Here is a 23466-nt window from a genome sequence, read left to right as displayed (position 1 = left end):
GGCTGGAACATTATAAATCTCTCACCGACTTCATTTTGCCAATGTTTGGTATGTAGCCTAAGGTAAATGCATTCCTAGCGCATAGGCAGTTTCATTTTGTGCTCCTTTAATTCAACCGAATGTGCAACAACCAATCACATATTGACAGACCAACATTACAAACATGTTGACAGATGGCCAACAACACCAGGGACAATGTGGTATGTGTGCACTGCTGTTGTGCAAACATGTATTATCATTTAATTTGTCATTACAACCAAGGTGACATGGATTTCAGATCATACCGCCCAGGATTACTTTATGTAGCCCTACCACAGCTGTATATTGTAGGAATGTTTACCTGATTGGGCTATGCTGGCAGAACACCATTGTGTTATTCTGTCTCCACTGGATTTCCTACTGTTGACCTAACCTCTGGTGTAGTATTTTGGGCTTGAGTGTGACATGCTTGCCAAACTCTTCTCAAACTGACTATTTCACTCATTGTGTGCATTGTATTCTATATTTTCACCCAAGAAAAGCCTATATTACAGCCTTTTTTGTACTATGTACAATAGTGTGGTAACGCATATTGCAATGTCAATATAAATGCGATGTAGTGTGCAGCCCACTTACAGTGTTAACCTCTTTTCAGCACCAAGAGAGGCCAACATTGGATAATGTTTGCAAAACCACAGATAACATTGATAACAATTTGGGAGAGAAAAATGACTTGACTCTATGGCTGCATAGAACCAACAATGTCAAACCTTCCCTTTCAGCCAATGACATTTAAATCTCTCATGTATACGCAATATTTCAAACTCATGAACACTCGGGACACACTTAATAAAATAATAGGCTAATTATTGTTTTGCCAAGAATAATGAGCCTATGCCTTGAGATTCTGTCTTTATTACAGGAACATATGATGATGATAACACTGGTTAGCTTTCTAGCTAGCTCCCTGCTTCTGCTGATGGCCCTCTTTGTAGTTGAATGTAAAAAGGGTCTTCCTTCAGCCCATAGCAGTGGCTAAGGTCTCCATGGCAGGGGTGAACTCAGTAGAGTGACTCCTCACAGTCTGTTCCCAAAACTCTTCAGAATTGCAAACACCCCACAGCACAACACACACACACACACACACACACACACACACACACACACACACACACACATGAAATGGAGCACAAAAGAGAAACTAGTATAAATATATTTCACTGGTACAGTAGAAACACTAAACTCATTAATTGTGTCAGTGAACAAAAAAGTCTGTGATAAACCTAATATATTCCTCTTTAAGCCCTAACCTTCCGGAACCCCTTTGTGTGAGAAGTGGGTTTAGGAACACAGCCCAATCGCTGAACACGGGAGGAGAATGGAGCGTTTCAAGGGGTTTTAATTGTATTTCCCAAGCAGACAGCAGTACAACAGGAATGTGCAATAGAATGGGGTTAGAATGTTCTTGGGGGGGTGAGGATAGATGTACTCCGGCTGCAGCTGTGGGCAGAGGACACAGGTCTGTGTCTGGAGAGAGAGCAAGAGCACTTCTTGCGTAGTATGGGACGTCCAGGCAGGAAGGCGCACTGGAACGGGGATCCTGGGGCACAAGAGAAACGGATTAGAGCAAGGAATACACAAGAGCAGGTTAGCAGAGCTTCAGGCCGAGACGTCGTACCTAGGTAGTGATGTTTAACACCACGACGACTTCTGGTCAGCGTCGCCGAGTAGAAGTAGGGTCTTCATCAACGGGGATGGGATACAGCTGTGAGGAGTGAGGTGCCTGACAGCGTGTGAATCAGAGGGATGAGGTGCAGCTGGGCTGAGTGACGGGAAGTGAAGGGATGCTGGCCATATAAGGGTGTGAGGCTTCCGTGGAGGAAGAGAGGATGAGGAGGAGTGCGTGGTGGATGGAAAGGAGGATGAAGAGGAGTGTGTGGTGAACGTGAGGGGAAAAGGAGGGGGAGTGAAGTACGCTCGTGCTGTGACTATGACACTTTGTGGTTTGTGCGAGTTGTGCTATATCCTTCAGAGTTAAGTATGTCAGGATTCTGAGCAACAGATTGTCCGGCAAGCGATCCAGGTAGTCAAAGTGTCCTTCACAAAGTGCTATGATGTATCGCAGGATCTTCTGACCGAAAACCACACCAACCTGATGCCAGAACATACTCTAAACATCAGACTTGTGTTGTGCCGGGCGGCTAAGTGGCGCTCGCCACTAATGCAGGAGATGCTGGGTTCGAGCCCAGCTCTCGGCATTGCTACCAGCTTGGCTGGTCGTTCATACTAACACAATTGGCAGTGTTAGGGGTGGGAAGCTGGTGGGTGGGGATCGGACGTTGTGGACAATGACTCCTACATGTCGGTTGGTGCGCCTGCGCAGCAGAATCAGGAAGCAACGGGGGCGGCGTGTCCCTCCCACGCAGACCCTCGCCGCTGAGAGATCGCGCTGTGCAGGTGAAAAGATGCGACGGCTGCCTCCTCGTGTACCGGAGGGGACACGTGATGCAAGGCTTCGTTCACATTGCAGCCGGCCTATGGGAGGCATGGCCTAACAGCGTTCGAGACAGGGGAGGGTAGAATTGGACAATACGAAATTGGGATGGGAGAAAAATAGAAAAATGGGAGAAAAAGTAGATAAAAAAAAAGACTTGTGTTGTGCCAAGCCTAAGCTACCTTAATACCTTTATAGATTGGCAGTGGTGGTAAGTATTTTTATTCAAGTACTGTACTTGATTACAATTTCGAGCTACTTGTACTTTACATGAGTATTTTAATTTTAGGGAACTTTATACTCTTACCCCACTACATTTATCTGAACCCTTTGTTTACTAGTTACTTTGAAGAAAAATATTTTGCATAGAAAACATGGCAAAATGTATTAGATAGATACATTGTTGGAATACATGCATGTCATATAGAATGCATACTTTTACTGTACATTCAATAGCAAATACTTCTCTACTTTTACTTAAGTAGAGGATGACTTTTACTTGTACTCATTTACTTAAGTAAAGGAACTGTGTACTTCTTACACCACTGTAGGTTGGAACTGTAGCTGGTTGAGACTCCCACAGGTCTGATGCTCAGGCTAAGCAGAGCACCTCAACACACGTTCCACGGTCCACCAGCAACAGAATAACAATAGAGACATTATGGACATTGAACTGTGAATGGGCTACTCTGTCATGGGAACCTTACGTTGCAGCTTGCCGTTGTGTAGAAAATCGTTATGCGATTCCTTCAGCTCTCCAGGTGAAGAACCCCGAAATTATATTCACAGGGATATTTTCCATGACCTCCATATCACCTGCAGTGAAGAATTCAAGACAATGTGGCATAAATAACGAAGCCTTTGAAAACTGATTTGTAGGTATATAAACAGTTGATGATTCATCAACCACACTGCTATTAATAGCATTCATGCCAGATAATATAGGGCTAAAGATATATTTATTTTATATTTTACAGTGTTAACAGCTGATAGAGAAGTTGAGAACTGTTAGGACAATATAATATTAATATACACGGCATCGATTCTGGCACATGTGCTACCACTATATATACCATGATGTATACTATTATTATTATTGATATAATATACTGCCATTATTCCACTATTATTATGTTCTACTCTAATATTATTATTTATATTATCTTTGTTCCTGCCTGTACCCACCTCCCCCACACTGCTATGGCACATGTATTGCCCCAAGGCGATTAATAAAGGAACACTTAACTTGACTTGATGGTCTAAACCTGAATGGATTTTTGGATCCATTCTATCAGCTACCCTATCATTAGCTAACCAGTAACCAAGACAAGAGATTACTACACCACCTTGACAATAGCTAAACAAAATAGTTTGTAAGTGGACAGGTTTGATTCAGCTTACCAACTACTATGAGAAGTAGGCCTAATATTATTAGCTTGCTACTAGGACCCTGGTCCCTGACCAGTTATTTCAAACAATTATTTTCTCCTAAGCAAGGATGCCATTTTGGACGCTAAAAGTGTAACCATGGCAACGAGGGACCTATGGAAAATTTCACGGATTTGAGCTAGCACATGAAAGAGAAATATTGTAATGTTTGTATATTGCTTAGCATGCATAATTAAGTAACATGTACACGACACAGAATATCAACTAAATTACAAGTAATTGTTTTGGGGGGCGGGGGTCACGACCCAGCGGATTGATATTACTTATGGCACTAACAATGTAATTAAACTCTGACTGGTTTACAATTCATTTAGAAAAAAAAAATCCAGACTAATGTCTGAAGAGACGTTATGACAGTAATATCGCTAAACCGCGATTCGCGTTATGGCATTGTCTTGTTCACATTTTGACTGCTGGGATATCAAAATGGGAAGTAGTCCTTAGCGGAAGCATCGCGCGGAGGTATATTGCAGTGTCGGGGCCCTCAGCTGATGTGGATCTAGCTGCTGGAGAGAGAGAACAGGGAGCTGGTGCACTGACTGTTACAACTACAACACTGGGACAAATAGGTAACAATAATATGGCACAAATATCTTTTTTTTCCAGTGACATCCCGGTCAACAGTTTCCAGGACCTTCTTGACTACCTTATATCGATGTATTTGGAAAGAATTATGAATCCGTGTCGCGTAAAAACATCGAAGCCTGTTCCTTCTCTCCTGTTCCTCTGTGTCTCCGAGCTGCAGGGAAAACGGTCCAGAGGCCATTTCGTTTTGTCAGCTAACGTTATAGCCGCTAGCTAGCTAGTAACTAGTTAATTTAGGCAGTTTTTTTTTTATGTCTCCCATTATCTTGAGTTTTGCTATTATTAGTTTGAACTGTCTATTAGTTTGAAATAACCCCAGTTCCCTCCTGTCGAGCTGGCAGTAATAATGTTGGTTAGCTCGACACAACAAGGCTGGCTAATGTTAATTAGCTTCACGTTACCGTGGCTGACGAGCTGCCGAGCTAACGTTAGTGAGAGACCGTGATAATAATAATAATGTCCACGTTCAGTGTGTCAGTAACATTACACGACTGCCCTGCGAATAATTATATATTTGATGAGACGTTAACGTCAGCTGGATAATTAAATGTTAGCCAACATTAGCACAAACTGGCTGTCCTAACGTATATTTGTGTCAAGTAGCAGCTAGGTGACATTAACGACAGCTATCGTTACCTAGTTATGCTTTATGGACTTGGTGTTGACTTCACTGGTCACCGTGTTGTTACTGCTGTGCTCTCCAGTTCCTAATCCGTGTCACCACACGCTAATTTAGCGAACACGGGCTAATAACGTTATTTTACGCTTCGTGTTGATCATCGTGTCATTGCTTCTTGCGGTGACGTTAGCAGCCAAATGCTAGCTCGTTAGCTAACACTAGTTATCTCCACGATAGCTGACGCTAGCTAACTGGTTACATTGTGTTCACGTTGACAGCTGCGAGTAATGCTACTGGGCCCTGATGGAGCTACAGAGCAGCTAACACTGGCGTTCTATCAGCTAACATTAGCATCCAGAATTGACAGCAACCGTAACAACCATTTAACGTTAGTTGTGTTGCTTGCTCTTCTACCAGCATCTACGTGATGTGTCGGTGACTGAACGAGTTACACCCACGAAGGGCAGCTAGTTTGCTAAGTTCGCCAACGTTAGTTGATTCGTAGCGTGACAGTAAACCTCTCGTGTGAAGACACTAGTGAGTCCAACACCCGATGCTGCCATTTTCCACGTCTCTCTCAGGTGATCATCGTGATGGCAGACACCCAGAACATGTAGCCGATGTGTTGTTTTGCGAGTGTGGAGCACATAGGAAAGCTGTGTGTAACGTCCTATGTTGCATTTGGTTTTGTAAAACGCTAACGCTAGCTAGACAACAAAAAAGATTGACACAACGTTTTGCAAACTACGCATTTTCATGTCACCACTGCTAAGTGAACGTTAGCCAACGTCACTTTAATGTATGGTCGCTTTGATGTTTGTTTACCAGTTTTTTCATGAGATTATCACGCATCCCGTGTCAGCGGATTTTTGCTTTTGGCCTATAATGTGAGGATAGCTAAGTGGTTTTGCTGGATCGTCGCGGATAAGACTGCATTGCTGTCAACATGTATAGGATTAGTTGGGTTCAGACAGAGGGGCTCAACATGTTAGCCGGTGGCGCTGCAACTACGTCAGAACTGTAGGCCTTTGTAAATCAGTAGCATGACATCTTGAATATTGTCTTTATTTACCGGCTCTGTAGAGTGACATTATGCTGATGTTGGCTCTAAGCTGTCGGTTATCTAAAAGGTCCAACTGAACGTTGTAGTAGAGTGTGATTACATAGCCTGATATTTATCCGAATGGACGAGTAAACAAAGACTAACGTTAGCTAGGATGTAGCTGCCGTCAGTGGAGGCCTAACATGGCCTTATGAGCTTACCGAGTGTGGCGTATTTTTATGATGAATAATATCTTGATTTAGTCTAACCACTGAACAAGTCAGTTGTCAGTTTTGAGTTTTAGATTGAAAATATTTTTACAACTGTGCTAACCTAAGAACAAATTATGGTGTTTAGTAACGTCATTTCACATTTAATCACCCCTCTCCTTTAGCCCCTTTCGTGACTGTGATGCACCGAGTGAATCCACACTAGTCACGAAAGGGGCTACCCTCTCCTTGGAATACCTTGGGAAACCATTTGACTCATGAGAAAATGACGGCCTCATCCTTGTTTGTATTTGCATGTGACATTTGCCTTCACATGCCTGCTAACATGATACATTGGCGGTGGCCATGACATCACAAGCAGCAGTGCTTTTTGACTGTTGTTTTGCTCAACCATTATAGTCATTCAGTGGCTGTCTGCCACTTGATTGTCAGTTTTAATGATGTTCAGTAAGCAATGCAGAGAGTGGATATCGATACTATTATTTATGATGCAAGGCCTTTTCATAATATTTCTGTTGTGTGCATCCCTGCAGTCCTTTGAGATGCTGTCTTGCTACATTCACTTATATTCTTCCTCATGACTGCTCATTGGTATATTCTAGCGTCTGCACGCCACCATTTCTCTGCATTAATATTTTCAGATTGTCTTTTTGGATGTTTGTTTATACCTTAATAATTATGAAAGTAGATATCCGTATCTATTCAAAGTTAAAATAATTTGACAATTTCCCAGACTGCCTTATTCCTTTTTTGAAGAAACACTGGAAATTATGTAAGCCATGAGCCCTTAGAGTTGACATTTGGAGTATAATAGTGGCTTTGTAATTGATTGGAAATATCATGTAAGATACCACAATGATATAATTACTGGTTGAAATGACCACTTAGAATATAAGCTCAGGTGGTAATCACTGTCGTACTTTTTGGGCAGAACATTTTCAGAGCTATTTGAGGTCTGTCATTGTTTTTCTGATTAGATCAACTTGGCCCCTCAGTCTTTTAGTTGGTCAGAGCTCTTTGGCTCCCAGTCGATCTCATTTGGCCCTTTTCCACTGTAAGAACTTGCCTTGGCGAACTGCACTGTCAAACCGAGCACACAGGTTCCAAAATTGTTTCCATGGTAAAACAGGGAGGTTTTACACTAAGTTTTCAGAACTGCATTTTGGAGTTGCTACTAAACGTCAGTTCCAGTAACACTGGGGCGAAGCTAGCAGTGTAGAGCCATATGAAATCCGTTTTATTATTTTCCAAATTCCATTTTATTTTTTCCCAAATTCAATTTTTTCTGTTTTAATATTTCAGAATTCTGTATTTTGCCTTTTATGCTCATTTTACCATCAGAAATAGTGTCTAATAAGTGGGAATGAATAAATGTCCACAATTGAATAAGATATAACAGTCCATTTAATGTTTTTAAGTGCTGCAACTCAGAAATACAGTTCAATTTTACACAATATTTTTCAATTAATATTGTGACAAAATAAAAATACATATTTCAAGTGTAAACAATAGATACAGCTAGCTACTACTGACATTATCACAATGACAATGTCAGTAACCTAGCTATATCTATTATATTGTGATGAAATATAGTAATGCATAATTTAGGCACCTTTAGTTTAGTTTATTTCGTTTATAAAGGACAGTGTATAATGGCAATCGTTTGCATTAAACAAATGGATGGGTGCACTAGATTTAGCAAGAAGCTATCATTTCCATCTATAGTCCTATGTACTGTAACGTTTCATAGCTATTTAAGTTTATTTAGATTATAAAGGACAGTGTATAATGGCAATCGTTTGCATTAAACAAATGGATGGGTGCACCAGATTTAGCTAGAACTTCTAGAAGCTATCATTTCCATAGATAGTCCTATAACGTTACATAGCTATTTAAGTGTATTTAGTTTATAAAGGGCAGTGTATAATGACAATCGTTTGCATTAAACAAATGGATGGGTGCACTAGATTTAGCTAGAAGCTAAACGTCCTAACGCTATAGCTATTTAATCACAATAGTGTCGCAAGTGTTTTTGCGGGTCCAGTCCACGGAACGTTGACAGAATTAGCAAAACACCTTATCACCGGAGGCATAAAAGTCATTAGGATACTGTTCTGCTCTGAATTGAGAGCTTATTGTGGAATAGTTTAGCTTCTTGACGATGTTAACACTGAAGCAGCCAGACGCTTGAGCACCGCGGCTGTGTTATGTGTAACACGCTGTAGAGTCCCCGCCTCCCCGGTCGTGTGTGCACCAAACGTTCCACCCAAAAACGAAATTTCAGTCCAGATTAGGCCAAATTCTGCAATATTCCACGTTTTGCAGTTGATTCCATTTTTATTGGTTAATTCCACGATTCCGTCCGCGATTCCGTGAACGCGGATTTCATATGGCTCTATAGCAGTGCTCTCTATTGTGCTTTTTTCTCTCAAGAAATGTCATTACATCTGTAAACGGGCAGCTAGCTGGGGGTGAAAGTTCATCCAAGCATTTTTTTTTTTGATCCACTTTTTCTACCATTTTCTATATTTTCTCTCATCCCAATTTCGTATCATCCAATTCAACTCTCCCCTGTCACGGACGCTGTTTCTTGCCTCCCACAAGCTGGCTGCAATGTGGACTAAGTCATACATGGCACAAGTCCCCTCCGGTACTTGAGGTAACAGCAGTCGCATCTTTTCACCTGCGCAGCTCGATCTCTCAGTGGCGAGGAGTAACGCGTGGGAGGCTCACGCTGCCCCCGACACTTCCTGATTCTACTGCGCAGGCGCACCAACCGACCTGTAGGAGTCGCTGTCCACAACGCCCGATCCCCACCCATCAGTTTCCCACCCCCTAATACGGCCAATGTGTATTAGTACGGACGACCAGCTAAACTGAAAGCAAATGTGGAGCGCTGGGCTTGAACTGACAGTGTCTCCAGCATTTCGTGGCGGGTGCCTTGCCCACTACGCCACGTAGCCGCCCCATCCAAGCATTTTTTTTATTCCAACCCAAACTAAATATCTCTGATTCAGATTATAGGCCTCTTCCGTGTTTGCTTACTGCATTGTGTGCCAAATGATGTCTGCTTCATGTCGACCCTTCCACCAACCTTCACGGTTCTTGAATTACAGTGGAAAAAGAAACCAAGAACCCATCTCAGAACTTTTAAGAGGTTCTGAAAGGTTCCTTTTTATAGAAAGTGCCTCAACTTCCTTTGACAATGGAAAAACATCAAATGATCTCGCTGGCTGCCAGTTACTGCCCCCAGTTGTATGGTAATGTGAGTAATAGGATTGATCTGTTCTCGTCTGGGACTTGCATCATGAGATGTACAATCGTGTGATAATTGATTTAACACTTTCAGTGCCACGAGGTGGCGCCAGAGTTGGCTCTTGAATGCCACCATCGGCGCCAATGTTACGCTTAATATCACCTAATCTATGTTTTAAATTATGGCTATGTGTCTAATCTGCCCGTCGCTTATCAAATAATCCTTTTCCAGTCAGTGCTGTCAAGGCAGATTGGTTTTTTATCGCTTCATTTCCGTTTGAGAGTATTTTGAAAAGCACCCATTTTGAGGTAAAAACAGTCCATTCTGGACCATTCTATGATGATCGTCTTTTACTGGAATATTCCAGAACGTTGATATTTGTCGGCCTATTTATGAATAGTTTTCAAATAAACGCTAGATGATCAATATTATACGTGCACATTCGAGCCGCTCACGGATAATCGCCGTGTTCATTTCCTCTTGGATTTTTACAGTGAAACAGATAGAGCCCATTTCACAAAACAGCTTATCTTCATCAAAATGAGTCTGATTATCCTAACACTGATAACATAGATTCCTTACCTGACATCAGATGGTATCCAACTGGTATATTCCAATTCCTGATCACCATTCGAAAAAATCGATAAGTGTATAGATCCAACGTGATACAGTAGTAGTACACATGATTCCGCGGCGCTCAGAGGATCCAGAATGAACTGTGGTAACCCCGGCTGGATCAGTGGACTGGAAAATGTGGAGTACAGGATTTTTTCCCCCATCCATTTTCATTAGTCCATTCCAAAATCCCTTATGTCATCTGGGAGACGATAGGGGGTGCTTTTTTCCACATCTGATTGCCGGCGGCACTCGGGTATACGAGGGTAGGCTCGCGTGATGCAATATGATTTCAGATCGCTAAAAAAATAAAAACTTCAGAGAAATCTCGTGAGTGGCTTTCAACGAGATATTAATAATTCCGAGAACTCGTGAGTGGCATAGAAAGTGTTAACACTTTGATTGCCTAAGGTTAAATTCATGATATACCATCCGTTGCCAGCTCTATTTAACATGGAGAAGTTCCCCTTCTTTGCAGGGCTATAACTTTTTAAATTCTATTGCTAGATTGCCATTATTAGGGCCCATTCAATGTCCTATATGTATTGTTCATGGTGTAGCAACGTTAACTTTTTCATTCACATATTCATACTAAAATATGGTCTAAAGTATAAGTATGTTTTCATCTCTTTCTGCAGCTTTCTCCAGAACGTGATTTATAGCCCCAAATGCATTATATTGATGATGAAATACAGTTTGATAGCAATCGGCGCGAGATAAAAAATTTCAACTAGACGTACTTCTGGAAGTTACTACACGTCATCTGATGTTGACCGGATGGGCGAGGGGGCGTTTATAATTCCGTCTAATGTGGGTCATATGTTCATCATAGCAGTTAGTAGGGGTGGACGGTATAAACGGTATACGGTATAAACGGTATGAATTTGCTCTACGGTATGGATTTTGACTATACCGTGTAACCGGTAGTGCAGCTCTAAAATAGCAATGACGTCATGTAACCACAGCGCGACTATTTCACTCTCATTTGCCCCTAAAAATAGATAGAATTAGTCATAGATAATAGATATGTGCGAACTGGAAAAAGTTATTTAGGAGGCTTCGCGCAGTGGGCGTGCCAGCCCCTACCGCACGCATGTAAACACGGGTCTAGTAGTCTAGTGGGACGGGACACGGGAGCTGTCGGGAGGACGGCGGCGTCTCCCTGAGCTAACGTTAGCTTAGCTACCGTTACAAAATGACCCAGTCAACTATTCACTTTTAGTTTAATACATGATGGGGCATTGTCTAACCGAACGGTATCTAGTCGGCCAGCTACCGATAGCTCCTGACATCAACAAACGCTCCACAAAGTCTAGTACTAGAGACGTGTGTGCTACCTGTTAGCTCACGTTAACGCAAGTTAGTTCACCGTTCAAAACGAAATGTCCCATTGAACTAAATAATTCACTGAGGCGTTGTATTAATGTTATATATCCGGCTACAGATAGCTCCTGATATCAATGTCTTATAACACTGATTCGATGCGTATTCGAGCTGAGGGCTTGCTAACGTTATACCAATACAATAGGGTCCAGGTGCAGCGCCGGAGAATCCTGGCCGTAGCTCTACTCGAGTATAGGTCCAGGTGCAGCTCCGGAGAATCCTGGCCGTAGCTGGAGGCTACTAGAGTACACAGACAGTGGAGCTTTTTGCGTGGTGGCGATGTCTCGCAGATAATACAAGTACAAGTCTAATTATATAATATATATATTTTATAAAAAAAAAAAAAAAAATTTATATTATATAATTCTTTTTTTTAATCAAAAACGATGATACCGTGATATATACCGTTACTAGGGGTGGGAATCACCAGTTTCATCATGATACGATACAATATCGATTCTTTGGACAACGATACGATATTTGCCGATATCACAAAGTCTCTCACGATACAATACGATACGATTAGATTCAGGTGCCTGCGATCGATATGAGATGATATCATATGCCCATTTAACACAATCAGTTATGAGACTCGCCACAGGATTTTCAAAATAAGAGTATCGATATGAATCGATCTTATTACATCGCATCGATCCGATTCGATCGTTGATAATTACATCGATGTATCGATCTGGATCGATGTATCGTCCCACCCCTAACCGTTACCGTCTATGCTTCAAATTATACCTTGATATAAATTTTAGACCATACCGTCCACCCCTAGCAGTTAGTATAGAAGACGTTAGAAAATAACGCTGAGTCTTACCGTGGCTTCCTCGCGCCGCTGGCAGATGATCGTGGAACAGAATCTTTTCCATTATGGCATGTCGAAATACCCGATCCATTTCCAGGTTGTATAATAGTATATACGTCCAAATCATGTTGTTTTTTCGAGTTATTTGCACCGATCGATGTTCACTGTGTGAAGACAGAGTCTCTCTAGCATTAGCGAGTGGTCGGACCCCATATGGAGTGAGTCCTGCCGGGTTAAAGGTTGACATCTGGTTTCGATCTGCCGATCGGCCACCAGATGGCGCTCTTGAACCGCTAGAGGATTGAGAGGAGATCAGAACTGTGTCAAGGGCTCCGGATGGGAAATATGATTCCGATGACAGATTTTTGAAATATTGATATCAAAGAAGAGTTACGGCGTCCTGGGCAACTTGAGCATGGCTAGGAAAGACGCCGAAACACGTTTCCGGCAGTTAAAGTGTTTGTTGTAATGATCATGGGACATCAACAGCTACCCATGACTATCAAGACCACTTGTGGCTGTTTTTTTCTTTAAAAGCATAATCGTGTCATTCACTAGGATGACACGCCCTTACATTCTAACACTTTTCTGATGTAGGTTTCTATCTTTCGTTTCAATTTTCAGTGAATGGTAGTGTCTAGAAAGGGTATGTCCCTTCAGGAGAGAGGTGCCAATGTCCAACCGGCCTAATTCCAATCCAGGGGGGTCACTGCGCCGTTCACAGAGGAACACTGCTGCGGCCCAGCCACAAGACCACACAGTCGCTGGAAGGTGAGCCTACCTCCACACTCCCCTGTGTTGAAGTTCATTCCATTTTATCAAAATTGAGTTTGTGAAGAAGTTAAATAAATATAAACAATTCGAGCTGAAGGCAACTTATGTGAAGGGAAAACGAACAAATATGAAAAGAGAAAATTATAAAAATAAAAACATTTTGTTGCATTAACCCTTGGAGACCCATTTTCTTGGCGACGGCATGTCAAGAGTATCTGCCACATGTGGTATACATCATCTGAAAGCTGGGAACCTGAGGATTAATTTGAGATGCAGCTCAACACAAATGTAGAGTGTATAAAGGGCTTAGAACCAGGGTTTCCGTTGTCCGGTAATTACCGGTTTTTGACCGGCAAAATCTGTTGAAGTCCGACATATTTAATCTCTCCGGTCATAATGTCCGGTGAATATAATTCCCTCTAAGCACAATTTGATTATTTGAATTGTATTAAAATAGGCTAAAATTAAATAGCCTATGCGATGAACGAAACAATCATTACATTTGTTCCATTGATGCTTCACCAAGCAGGTCTAATAATTAGGGATGCACGATATTGATTTTTTGACACCGATACCGATATCGATAACTTTATGCTCCTCAGGCCGATAACCGATATCGATAACCGATATTTATTGTATTATCTTTTTTCTTAATGTGTATTTTTTTTATCAAATTTTTTTTTTCAACATGAAACAAAACATATCACAATACAATAATAATACATAAAAAGACTTCCCAGGACAATAACTTAACACCAACTTAAATGTGACCTAACCAGACAACAGAAACAAAAGCCAAGACAACAGTATTGACTGATAAAGTGACCATATTTATTTTTCCAAATGAAAATTCACAATCCGTCAACAACTTATAATACATCCAACCTAAGACGCTCAAACCTTTTTGTTCTTCTTTTTTCAAAGCGGAGCCTTGAAAAAAAGGCTTTGAGTGGACACATCACCACCACAACAAGTCACCTGCAACAAGCTAGAAGCTAGAACCTAGAAGCTAGAAGCTGCTGTGAATCCAAAGCCAGCTATTGACGAGTCGTTTGCTAAATTAAAGAAGTTTGACAGAAATGACCCAAGGGCTCAAGCCGCTAGCTTTTAAGCAGTCCTTGGTGGTGCAAATTAACCTGGCTACTATGGAGCAATAAGTGACTGCGTTCAACCGAGGGTTGCATCACAGCCATGGAAGGGGCTAGCTTTGCTTAGCTCCTCGCGTCGTCGTAGGCTTCTAAGTTAACACAATAACACACCATCGTAGCGGTGGTGATGCCGCAGGTGACCCGTCAGGCTGGATGTATTACAAGTTGTTGCCCTTTTCCCTCCTTGTGGAACTTCTCCATTGCATTTATTACAAATAACAAGCAATCTTTTTCCTCTGAAATTCCGAGTACCGACGCGGCCATCTTTGTTTTTAACGTCCGCGCTGATTCAGAAAGTTACGTGCCTACGTCACAGCCAAGAAAGGGAGCGCTCGATTTGTGTAAAACGCCCTGTTCTTAAACCACACGCTGTCAGTCGTACCACAGTACTGGCAAAACGGGACGAGCCTACAGTCAAAACAAACGCACTTCATTCCAATTCACCCACACAGCATTTTCTTTTACCAAAAAATATATTATATTATCGGAGCTATTAATAACGTTATCGGGATGACGTCATAATTGCTGATATCGGCCCGATAATTATCGGCCCGATAATTATCGTGCATCCCTACTAATAATGACAACGATGTTGTCAGCGGGAGCTTGGTGCTGGATTTGCAAGAGCATGCAGCTGCAGAGCCGCAGAACCCACAGAGCTGTGCCCGCACAGTGCAGTACTCCAATTCAGCCATTGGCAATTCAGCTGTTGGGTGGGGGGCGCTGCTGAGCGATCCCCAGACCGGACCTGAAAAGACGGCTGGCTCTGCGGCTGCATGCTCTCGCAAATCCAGCACTGAAGTCGTTGGGAGGTGGAGATAGTCATCACGCAAACCCACGATAATGTTGCCGTCTCTCTCTGCTAAATTTCTCAGTTCTTCGCTTGATATAATTAATACAAATGTCCAATATAACGGAATTCGTTAGCTCATAAAAATGTGACTATAACAGACTGCTGTTTATTAATGTCGGGCAGACTGCCCACCGACCTCAAGTCGGCAGCAGCACGAAGTCTTGAGGGACTTATTTTATTTGGAATATATTAATGACTGTATATACGCAAAAGTAGCCTAGTTTTAAGTTAAAATATTATAAACTTGAGGATGTCATTCTTTATATAGCCTGCCTATCAATTGTTTTTAAGCTCAATAAACTCTGACCAGAATTGATCCCATTTGTCCGGTAGATTGAAATCTACCGGACACTGAGACCGGCAACAATTTTTTAACGGAAACCCTGCTTAGAACATTATGATGGAAGTGCACAATGGCTATTCCCATGCTCAATTATGTCTCATAAGTTGTAAACATTTGTGGATTGATACCATTTGTTACCATCCTATGGATGTAAAGTGTGCTTGTAAAGTTTCATGAGGCTATGATTATCGTAGAGGTCACAATAGAATATTTTTCAGTACGTTTAAAAGAACAATGGACTTACTACAATGAAATGGCTACTATGGAGACTTAACATCATCACACATGAATACAATTGGGCTCATTAGAGTCTCTGCTTTCCAGTTATACTCTGTGTATACAATTCGAAGTCTGTTTAGGGACTCCAGTATGCAGAAATATTCAAATACACCATTTTAACAATAGGCAAAAATATCACATTCATACTGCATGCAAAACTGCATGGTCTTTGCCCAAACCTGCATGGGATTAGCATAAAGTGGGCATTTCTGCAAAGGGATAAAGGGGAGACTTGTTAAACCCATTTTTGTTCAGATATCTTGAGGCGAGAGGTCAAGGGACCCCTTTGAAATGGCCTTGTCAGCTTTTCCCTCGCCAAAATGTAACTTACCTTGGAGCATTATTTACCCCCCCGTTCCGACAAGCTAGCATGAGGTCATCTAGTTTCATATGATACTTCACTCTAGACCAGCCTTTGGAAGTCAGTAATGTGGGCCATGGGTGCCAACACCCTGCGGGTCTCTTAGGGTTAATCAATGACTTCTTCATAAATTTGATAAGGATAAGATTCAAATTGTTGCAGAGTTGAAGTATTTGTTTTTATTGTAAAATATATAACATCCCCCAACCTGATTACTTAATGATTCAGGGGAAGCCTTTTGTGTATTATACTTTATTATTTTTAAATGCTTAACGCTAATTTGCATTTAACTCTTTGTTCCATGACCATGATACCTGACAGGTTATCATTGACTATTAAATTATGAGGGTGTATATAGATTAAATAAAATAACTATGCTGGGGGGGTGGGGGTGATTTTAAATCTCTGGTACATGTGTAGTGATGACACAGTCCCATACCGGTTACCTGCCCTTTTTTAATTTCCAACCTTACAGGTTGCAGTCAGAGCAGGTAAAACATAAAGCAAATTCCCCTCCTGAAAGTAGAAGACCTAATACTAAGGCTTCCAAAGCCACGCCCAGCTCAGCCTCTGGCCAGTCCAGAGGGCACAGCTCAAGAAGGTACCCCTCCTCTCTACTTGGCACTCACTGTGTGTGTATGTGGGGTGTGCACTGCTTTTTCCACTAGGATATCACGCTAGATACAATTCATAGTTAAGTCTTCTTTCAATTTGTTGTGTATAATATATATTTTTTTTCTATAGGTCTGAATGAGTCTAAATGAAATATTGTACATGATTGCATAGACCACTAATGTTCTGAGAAATGTTAAGATGTGTTCCTTCCTCTTGGTCCCCGGCAGAAGCGGTCTTTCTCTGTCCGTGGCTTCATTTGTGCCGCAAGACGACCCAGAGGCTGCAGGGACATCTGAGAGAGAGCGATCAGGCCACCAGTCAAAGAGTGAAAGCACCCGAGGGCTGAAGCGAAGTTCAGCTCCTGACCATAACAGTACCCACGGCCCCACCCCCACTAAGAAGTCTAAATCACTCCTGCCACCCCGTGATAAAACCCCCGAGACTAAGAAGGGCCCAGCTAAGTCAAAGAAGAGACCACTGGCATTGGAGCCGCCTGTGCCCACAGGCCGAGGCCAGAGCAAGAAGAGCGGGGCCTCTGGGGCCTCTCCCACCCAGAAACGGAAGAAGGCGGACTCCCTCCCCGGTCTGAGCAGCGCCGCTGGGTCCCTCCCCAACCGCACCGAGGGAAGATCAGCAAAACCCACCAAGCTGGCGTCTAAATCGGCCGCCTCAGCCAAAGCTGGGTGTAGCACCGTGACGGACTCCTCCTCTTCTGCCTCCACCTCTTCCTCTTCCTCCTCCACAGGCACCAACAGCACTGCCCCACAGGGTGCCCGGGTCAAGCAGGGAAAAGACCAGAACAAGGCGCGCCGGTCCCGCTCTGCCTCGAGCCCCTCCCCCCGCCGCAGCACCCGTGACAAGGAGCAGGCCAAAGCTGCTGCATCTTCCAAATTCGAGTGGGCAAAATTCAGCCCCAAAGTCAACCTGCCAAAGCCCAAACTGTCCCTGCCTGGATCCTCCAAGACTGAAACCTCTAAACCTGGGCCCTCAGGACTACAGGCCAAACTAGCAAGTGAGTTGTACTACCTGCTAGGGATGGGCATTGGGCACGAGTAATGTTTTTCCCAGATCGAGCTATACTCCCATGAATTACTTGAGTAGCGCTTGAGCAATTGTTTAGGGAAACCGATTTTTTTAACGCATCTTAAGCCCTAGCCATATTTTCGGAACATTCGCCTTTAAGTACATACCCAAGTAAATGGAAGATTGCTCCACTTCTACAATCTCCATTAGCATGTTCTTATCTAGGGACATCAATGTATACCCAGTGTCAGCAATATTGTGTCTGTTACTATGCTTGAGTAAATTGTAATGAACCAAAGAATAATATAATATTTATATTTTTTTCCATCTTTGACTGTGAATAACATGTAAACATTGACCAGAAGTGAAACATTGCCACTGAGCTCATTCAAAATCTAAGCCAATGAACAAAGGCCAGATGATTTACAGGTTTTTTTGTAGATACAGTACTGGATTTTGCCACCCTGACACATTTCATTGAAATATGAATATAGAATATTGGCCCTATAAATTAATTACCTTATTATGGCTAAGTCATACATCTATGGATCGGCCCAAATCTCTTTCCGTTGACTGAGTTAAATCTGGATTTAGTACCACCAGGCGCAAAGGGCAGCAAAGACCGTGAATGAAATTACTGTAAGTACAGTTACTTTTGTATAATGTCCATAGCTCCTACATTTTTGACCAGATTGCCACATGTTTTTTTTCTAGACGTTCACAGAAAGGTAAAGAAACAATATATATGTATTTTATGGCAATAGCGTTCAGGTTTGTTCGACCCGTGAGATAAATCAGGTTGATATTTTTTTCCTAAGTCAGCGGCTGGTGTGAGCTGGGTAGTGTAGTTTTATGAAATCAAAAGCCCTTGGTCTCTCCTTTTTAAAACTACAACAATTTCATGACCGTCATTTCCTCCTGTCTAAATCATCCGGTTTCCGATGCAATGCGTAGAGATTTGTATAAGTTCATATTTAGCTAATAACACTTACAATCATTGGTAAAGTAACGTAGTGCTGAAAATATACACTTTGACTGCTGTTTTGATAGGGTTAGGGTCTTTCTTTACTCTTGGCTACATTTGAAAAAGAAACGCAACATTATTTAATACGGACTGTATTGATCCTATTCATGACGTGAAATAAATCTCAACCTGGTACCGGGCCAATCGGGTTTAACCTCTTAAGCATCGGACGGCCCGACAGCGATCATACAGTTCGAAAGTTGAATTTGCCGCCTTTCGATCGCCATCACACTCGACCAATTGCGCGTTTCTGGTCTCTAGTTACAAGACGATATATCCGGCGAGCGCCATGAGAGTGGGGGAAGGTGGGAAAAGTTGACTAAGAAGTCTGTTGTTGTGACTCAAGCGTCAGAATTAATTTAAGTGGATAGCCATTTTGGATAATCACGCTGTATTTTTACCGGTACACACATTACAAAACCGTTCTCAAGCACACATTTTTGAATGGATTTTTATCAAATTTGGACCTGTACTACATAAGACTTCAGGCTATGGAACCGTGGTGTTTTCCAACTACTACCTCTATGCTGGAACTTAAACAGGAATCTGGCAACCACTAAACAGAAATGTGAGTACACACATTTACTTCAGCATGTTCAAACCTCTGTTAAACCTTTGTTACTCTATTTCATTAGCGCTCAAAGTAATTCTTCTTCACGTTTTTTGCTACCGATCACCTATCGTCTGAGCCATATCGGCCGATACCGATCGCTCTTGTTTTAGTCAGCTGGAGACACTAGGGGGTTCCCTCCGGTTGTAAGCCGGCAGGGTAGAGGAATGTTCGGGAGCAAAGTCTGGATCAACGCGGAATAACGAGGCTCCAGATACAGGAGCCAGTGCAGTACTCCCTTGGTCCGCAGACAAAGCAACAGCTATAATCCAGTATGCACGACAGCATGGATGAAAGCTAGCCAGCCTCTGGTCCTAGAGGCGGGCTCGAGGGTGCTCCTCACAGGGGTAGATCCCACACAGCAGTGGGGTAGACGGTTCTCTGCTCCAGCAGCCACAGTACCAAAGCAATATAATCCAGCCGGAAAAGGCTCTGCATTCGCCGGTGTAGGTTCTCCGGTATACATATCCAACGGTTCTCGTCTAGGACTCCTCGGGTGGTGGCACGAGTTTAGGCCGCCCAGCCTGGATAAGTGCACTAGCTATAGGTACGACGAACCGGTGGTAATGCTGGTCACGGAAGAACGGTAGCCGCACGATACACTATAAATAATAGACTATTACTTCACAATAGAATAAGTCGAACTCGACGATACGGCGTTAAACTCTAACACTTTAGCTATATATTCGCACGCGGTTCTCAAGGCTCTATTCAGGGGCAAAGAGGCCCACTTCACGGCACGTTGTATCGTGGTGAAGGCTTCAACGTTTTGGTACTCAACTACTGCTGTATCCACCTGCGACGTATTTATACGTAAGGTGAATAATCTAGTGCCAACCTCAGTTCTGTCTCGTATTACTGCGCAAACCTTGACATGTTGAGACATGCCTTGGCGGTGTCTTTGAACTTGCCATTGGGGGTATGGTCGTTGGCGCCTAGGGGTCGCTGTCCAATAGGAGAACGAATATTATGGTCTGGCTTGTACCCAGGTAAAGGGATATTCCGTGTATATATACAAAGAATATACAAGGGATATCAAACGATATACAAATATTATACAAGGGATCTCAAGTAATAAATATATATATTCGGTTTAATCTGACCCTTTGTAACAAATAGGGATGCACCGATATGAAAATTTGCCACAGATACCGATACCGATTGTTCAACTAACACAATCGGCCGATACCGATATTTGTGGCAAAATATTTTTTTAAATATTTATCTTTTTTGTAATTTTTTTTCTTTTTTTTATGAAACTACTGTATATTTGTCTTACAAATTGTGCTCACCGATATGAACATAGGCCTCTTTACTTACTTAAAAAAAGGAAACATCAAGAAATAGCACTATCTCTCTCCCAGTATGTTCTGCAGGGCTGCAGCTAGATACTAGTTCTCCCAGCATGGTCTACCTGCTGGGCTGCAGCGAGATACTATTGTCTCAACCAATGACATTTTGATTGACAGTCGATTCTGCCAATTACGTCACACACCGCTTGCACCCGCCTCTGCTGTTACCACCAATCGGCAAGCGTGTTGCATTTTTTACTCTGCTTTTGTCCGCCATTGATTTTGACGACAGGTTTTCTAGAACAACAACACGGCGCGGCGCGCGGCCGACGTTTAGCTTTTAGCTCCGCAGGATGACTTAAATGAGGCATAATGATTTTACTGCAACTAATGTTATAATAAAACAAAGCCTTTCTATACATGTGTCTGATTGAAAACGTTATTAACAGATTGCAGAATGGGTAAAACTCAGGGCTCTGTGAGCAACGGAAGGAACTGAGCTAGTATGAACGCTTGCTACGTTCGGGTAAATAATATGCTGATGTTATGAACGTGTAACACTAACTATATAATGTTAATGCCACAAAACGAATGCCTTGTTAATCATAAGTAGTAACTTTGATGCAGTAACTTGTGTGTGTGGGGGGGACTGCCCGGACTGGGGACGGCAGCTAGTATGAACGCTTGCTACGTTCGGGTAAATAATATGCTGATGTTATGAACGTGTAACACTAACTATATAATGTTAATGCCACAAAACGAATGCCTTGTTAATCATAAGTAGTAACTTTGATGCAGTAGCTTGTGTGTGTGTGGGGGGGGGACTGCCCGGACTGGGGACGGCGTTGTGCAGGTCGCGAGTGAACTTTTTTTTGTCTTGACGCTACACAAATTGATGGATATTTATCGGCTACTGCCATCGGCACATTCGAGCTTATCGGCCGATAGGCCGATTGCAGTCAACAAGGCACTTATCGGCCGATACCGATACCCGACCGATACATCGGTGCACCCCTAATTATCAAGCTAAGCTAACTGACCTAGCTTGTCTTCACCGCATTGACATTTGATAACGTTAGTCAGCTAACGCTAGTCAGTAGCTACTTGACCCAAATACGATTCACTGTGGGTGCATTATTGTTGATAGACGGACAGTGTCAGGTCCTGGAGAAAGGACATGCGATCATCTGATTTGATGGAACGTTAAAGCGGGTGTTGTTCCAACTAGCTAGCTTTTCAGCTAATGCTATAATAACACCAGCAAGCAAAACGCATCCCGTCCGAGCTCCCCGTCACACCGCTCTGTCGGGGACAATGGAATTTAAGAAAGTGTATCTGCTGTTAAAATGACAAACGGCATCACACTTTAAAACACGTTAATTTTATAATCCTCACTCTCCGCAGGAGATAAATGACGTCATGGGATCGGAGGCTACACTTTCGGCGTACTCGCCGATACCGATACCAGCATTTTGATATCGGTATCGGAACAACTCTAGTTTTTGGGGTAATGCTTAAGGGGTTAAAAGAACACATGGCAGCAGCAATAACGAGCACCCTCAATAACCACTCAAGTAATCGATTACTCACGTCCATCCCTACTACCCGCTAGTGGTGGGGGAAAATATCGATACAGTATAGTATCGCGATACTGTATCGATACAAGGATGCCAAGTATCGATATTTAATTATGCCCTAAAAAAGATTAAAACATTTTTATAAGGAAGTTGCATTGTTCATTTCAATACCTGTAATAGTACAGTAGTCCACACACACACATTCAGTTAAGTTGGAATATGACTGTAATACAAACAGTTCAGTTTGTCAGGTACATGCAATGCAACACAGATTACGGTGTTGACATGTCTGCTTGAGAAAATCCCATTTGCTGCAATAAAAATGATTGAAGTGAGATGAACAGACTGAAAACTTTATTTGATTAGATAAAACATGTTGACAAAGTTTTACTTTGCAGTTGATAAAAGGTAATAAATCACAACATATCGCAATATTAATATCACAATACTCAGCATATCGCAATATATTTTGAATGGCAATACTATCGTGACTTAAGTATCGTGATAATATCGTATCGTGAGGACTCTGGTGATTCCCACCCCTACTACCCGCCTCTTCAGTCGGGGCAGAAACATGGGATGCATGAATGCTTTTCCCAAACCAGTTGTGTTTCAGCGTCTGATTGGCCAGGTCATTTCTGGTCATGTGACATGTACGCCCAATCTTGGGACCGCAAGTGTCTACACTGGTTAGGCTTAGGCGCTCTTTCGAAGTTGGTTAAGGTTAGAGTTTGTCTTAGAGCATGGCGATAGAACGCCAGGTCGTGCAGGCTGTTAGACCCGGAAATAGGCGCAACATTGGCGCACATGTCACATGACCTGGCCAATCAGCGCAAAACCCGCACCCGGAAACACAACTGGGTTGGGTAAAGCATACACGCTGCCCAGATCGATCGGCCAGCGATCGGTATCGGCCGATATTCAGTATAAATATGAGATCGGTGATGATGCTTTATTTTCGCCGATCGTCAAAACCGATAAAAACATGATCCAATTCTTAGCGGAGATCTCACTGCTCTCTCTCAGACACACAGAGCTGCTTGCAGCGTACGGCTCCTCCTCCTGCTCCTCCCGCACCCATGTAAACAAGAGGCTGCCTCC

The 23466-nt window shown here is 42.6% G+C and overlaps 1 protein-coding gene across 1 annotated transcript in view; it reads left to right on the top strand.

Annotated features, from left to right (window-relative positions):
- Positions 1-4427: 4427 nt before the first annotated feature.
- Positions 4428-23466, top strand: part of trip12 (thyroid hormone receptor interactor 12) — a 192868-nt gene continuing 173829 nt past the window's right edge. Inside the window, exons 1-4 of the mRNA XM_084323030.1 lie at positions 4428-4491; positions 13091-13237; positions 16700-16825; positions 17067-17851. Of these exons, the coding sequence (XP_084179156.1) occupies positions 13140-13237; positions 16700-16825; positions 17067-17851 (1009 nt within the window). The 5' untranslated portion in view covers positions 4428-4491; positions 13091-13139. The remainder of the gene's footprint in view (positions 4492-13090; positions 13238-16699; positions 16826-17066; positions 17852-23466) is intronic.

This window comes from Notolepis coatsorum (genome assembly GCF_963971535.1).
Source record: "Notolepis coatsorum genome assembly, chromosome: 1".
Taxonomy (NCBI): Eukaryota; Metazoa; Chordata; class Actinopteri; order Aulopiformes; family Paralepididae; genus Notolepis; species Notolepis coatsorum.
Note: the sequence above shows the minus strand (reverse complement) of the source record. Positions and strands in the feature narration are given on the sequence as shown.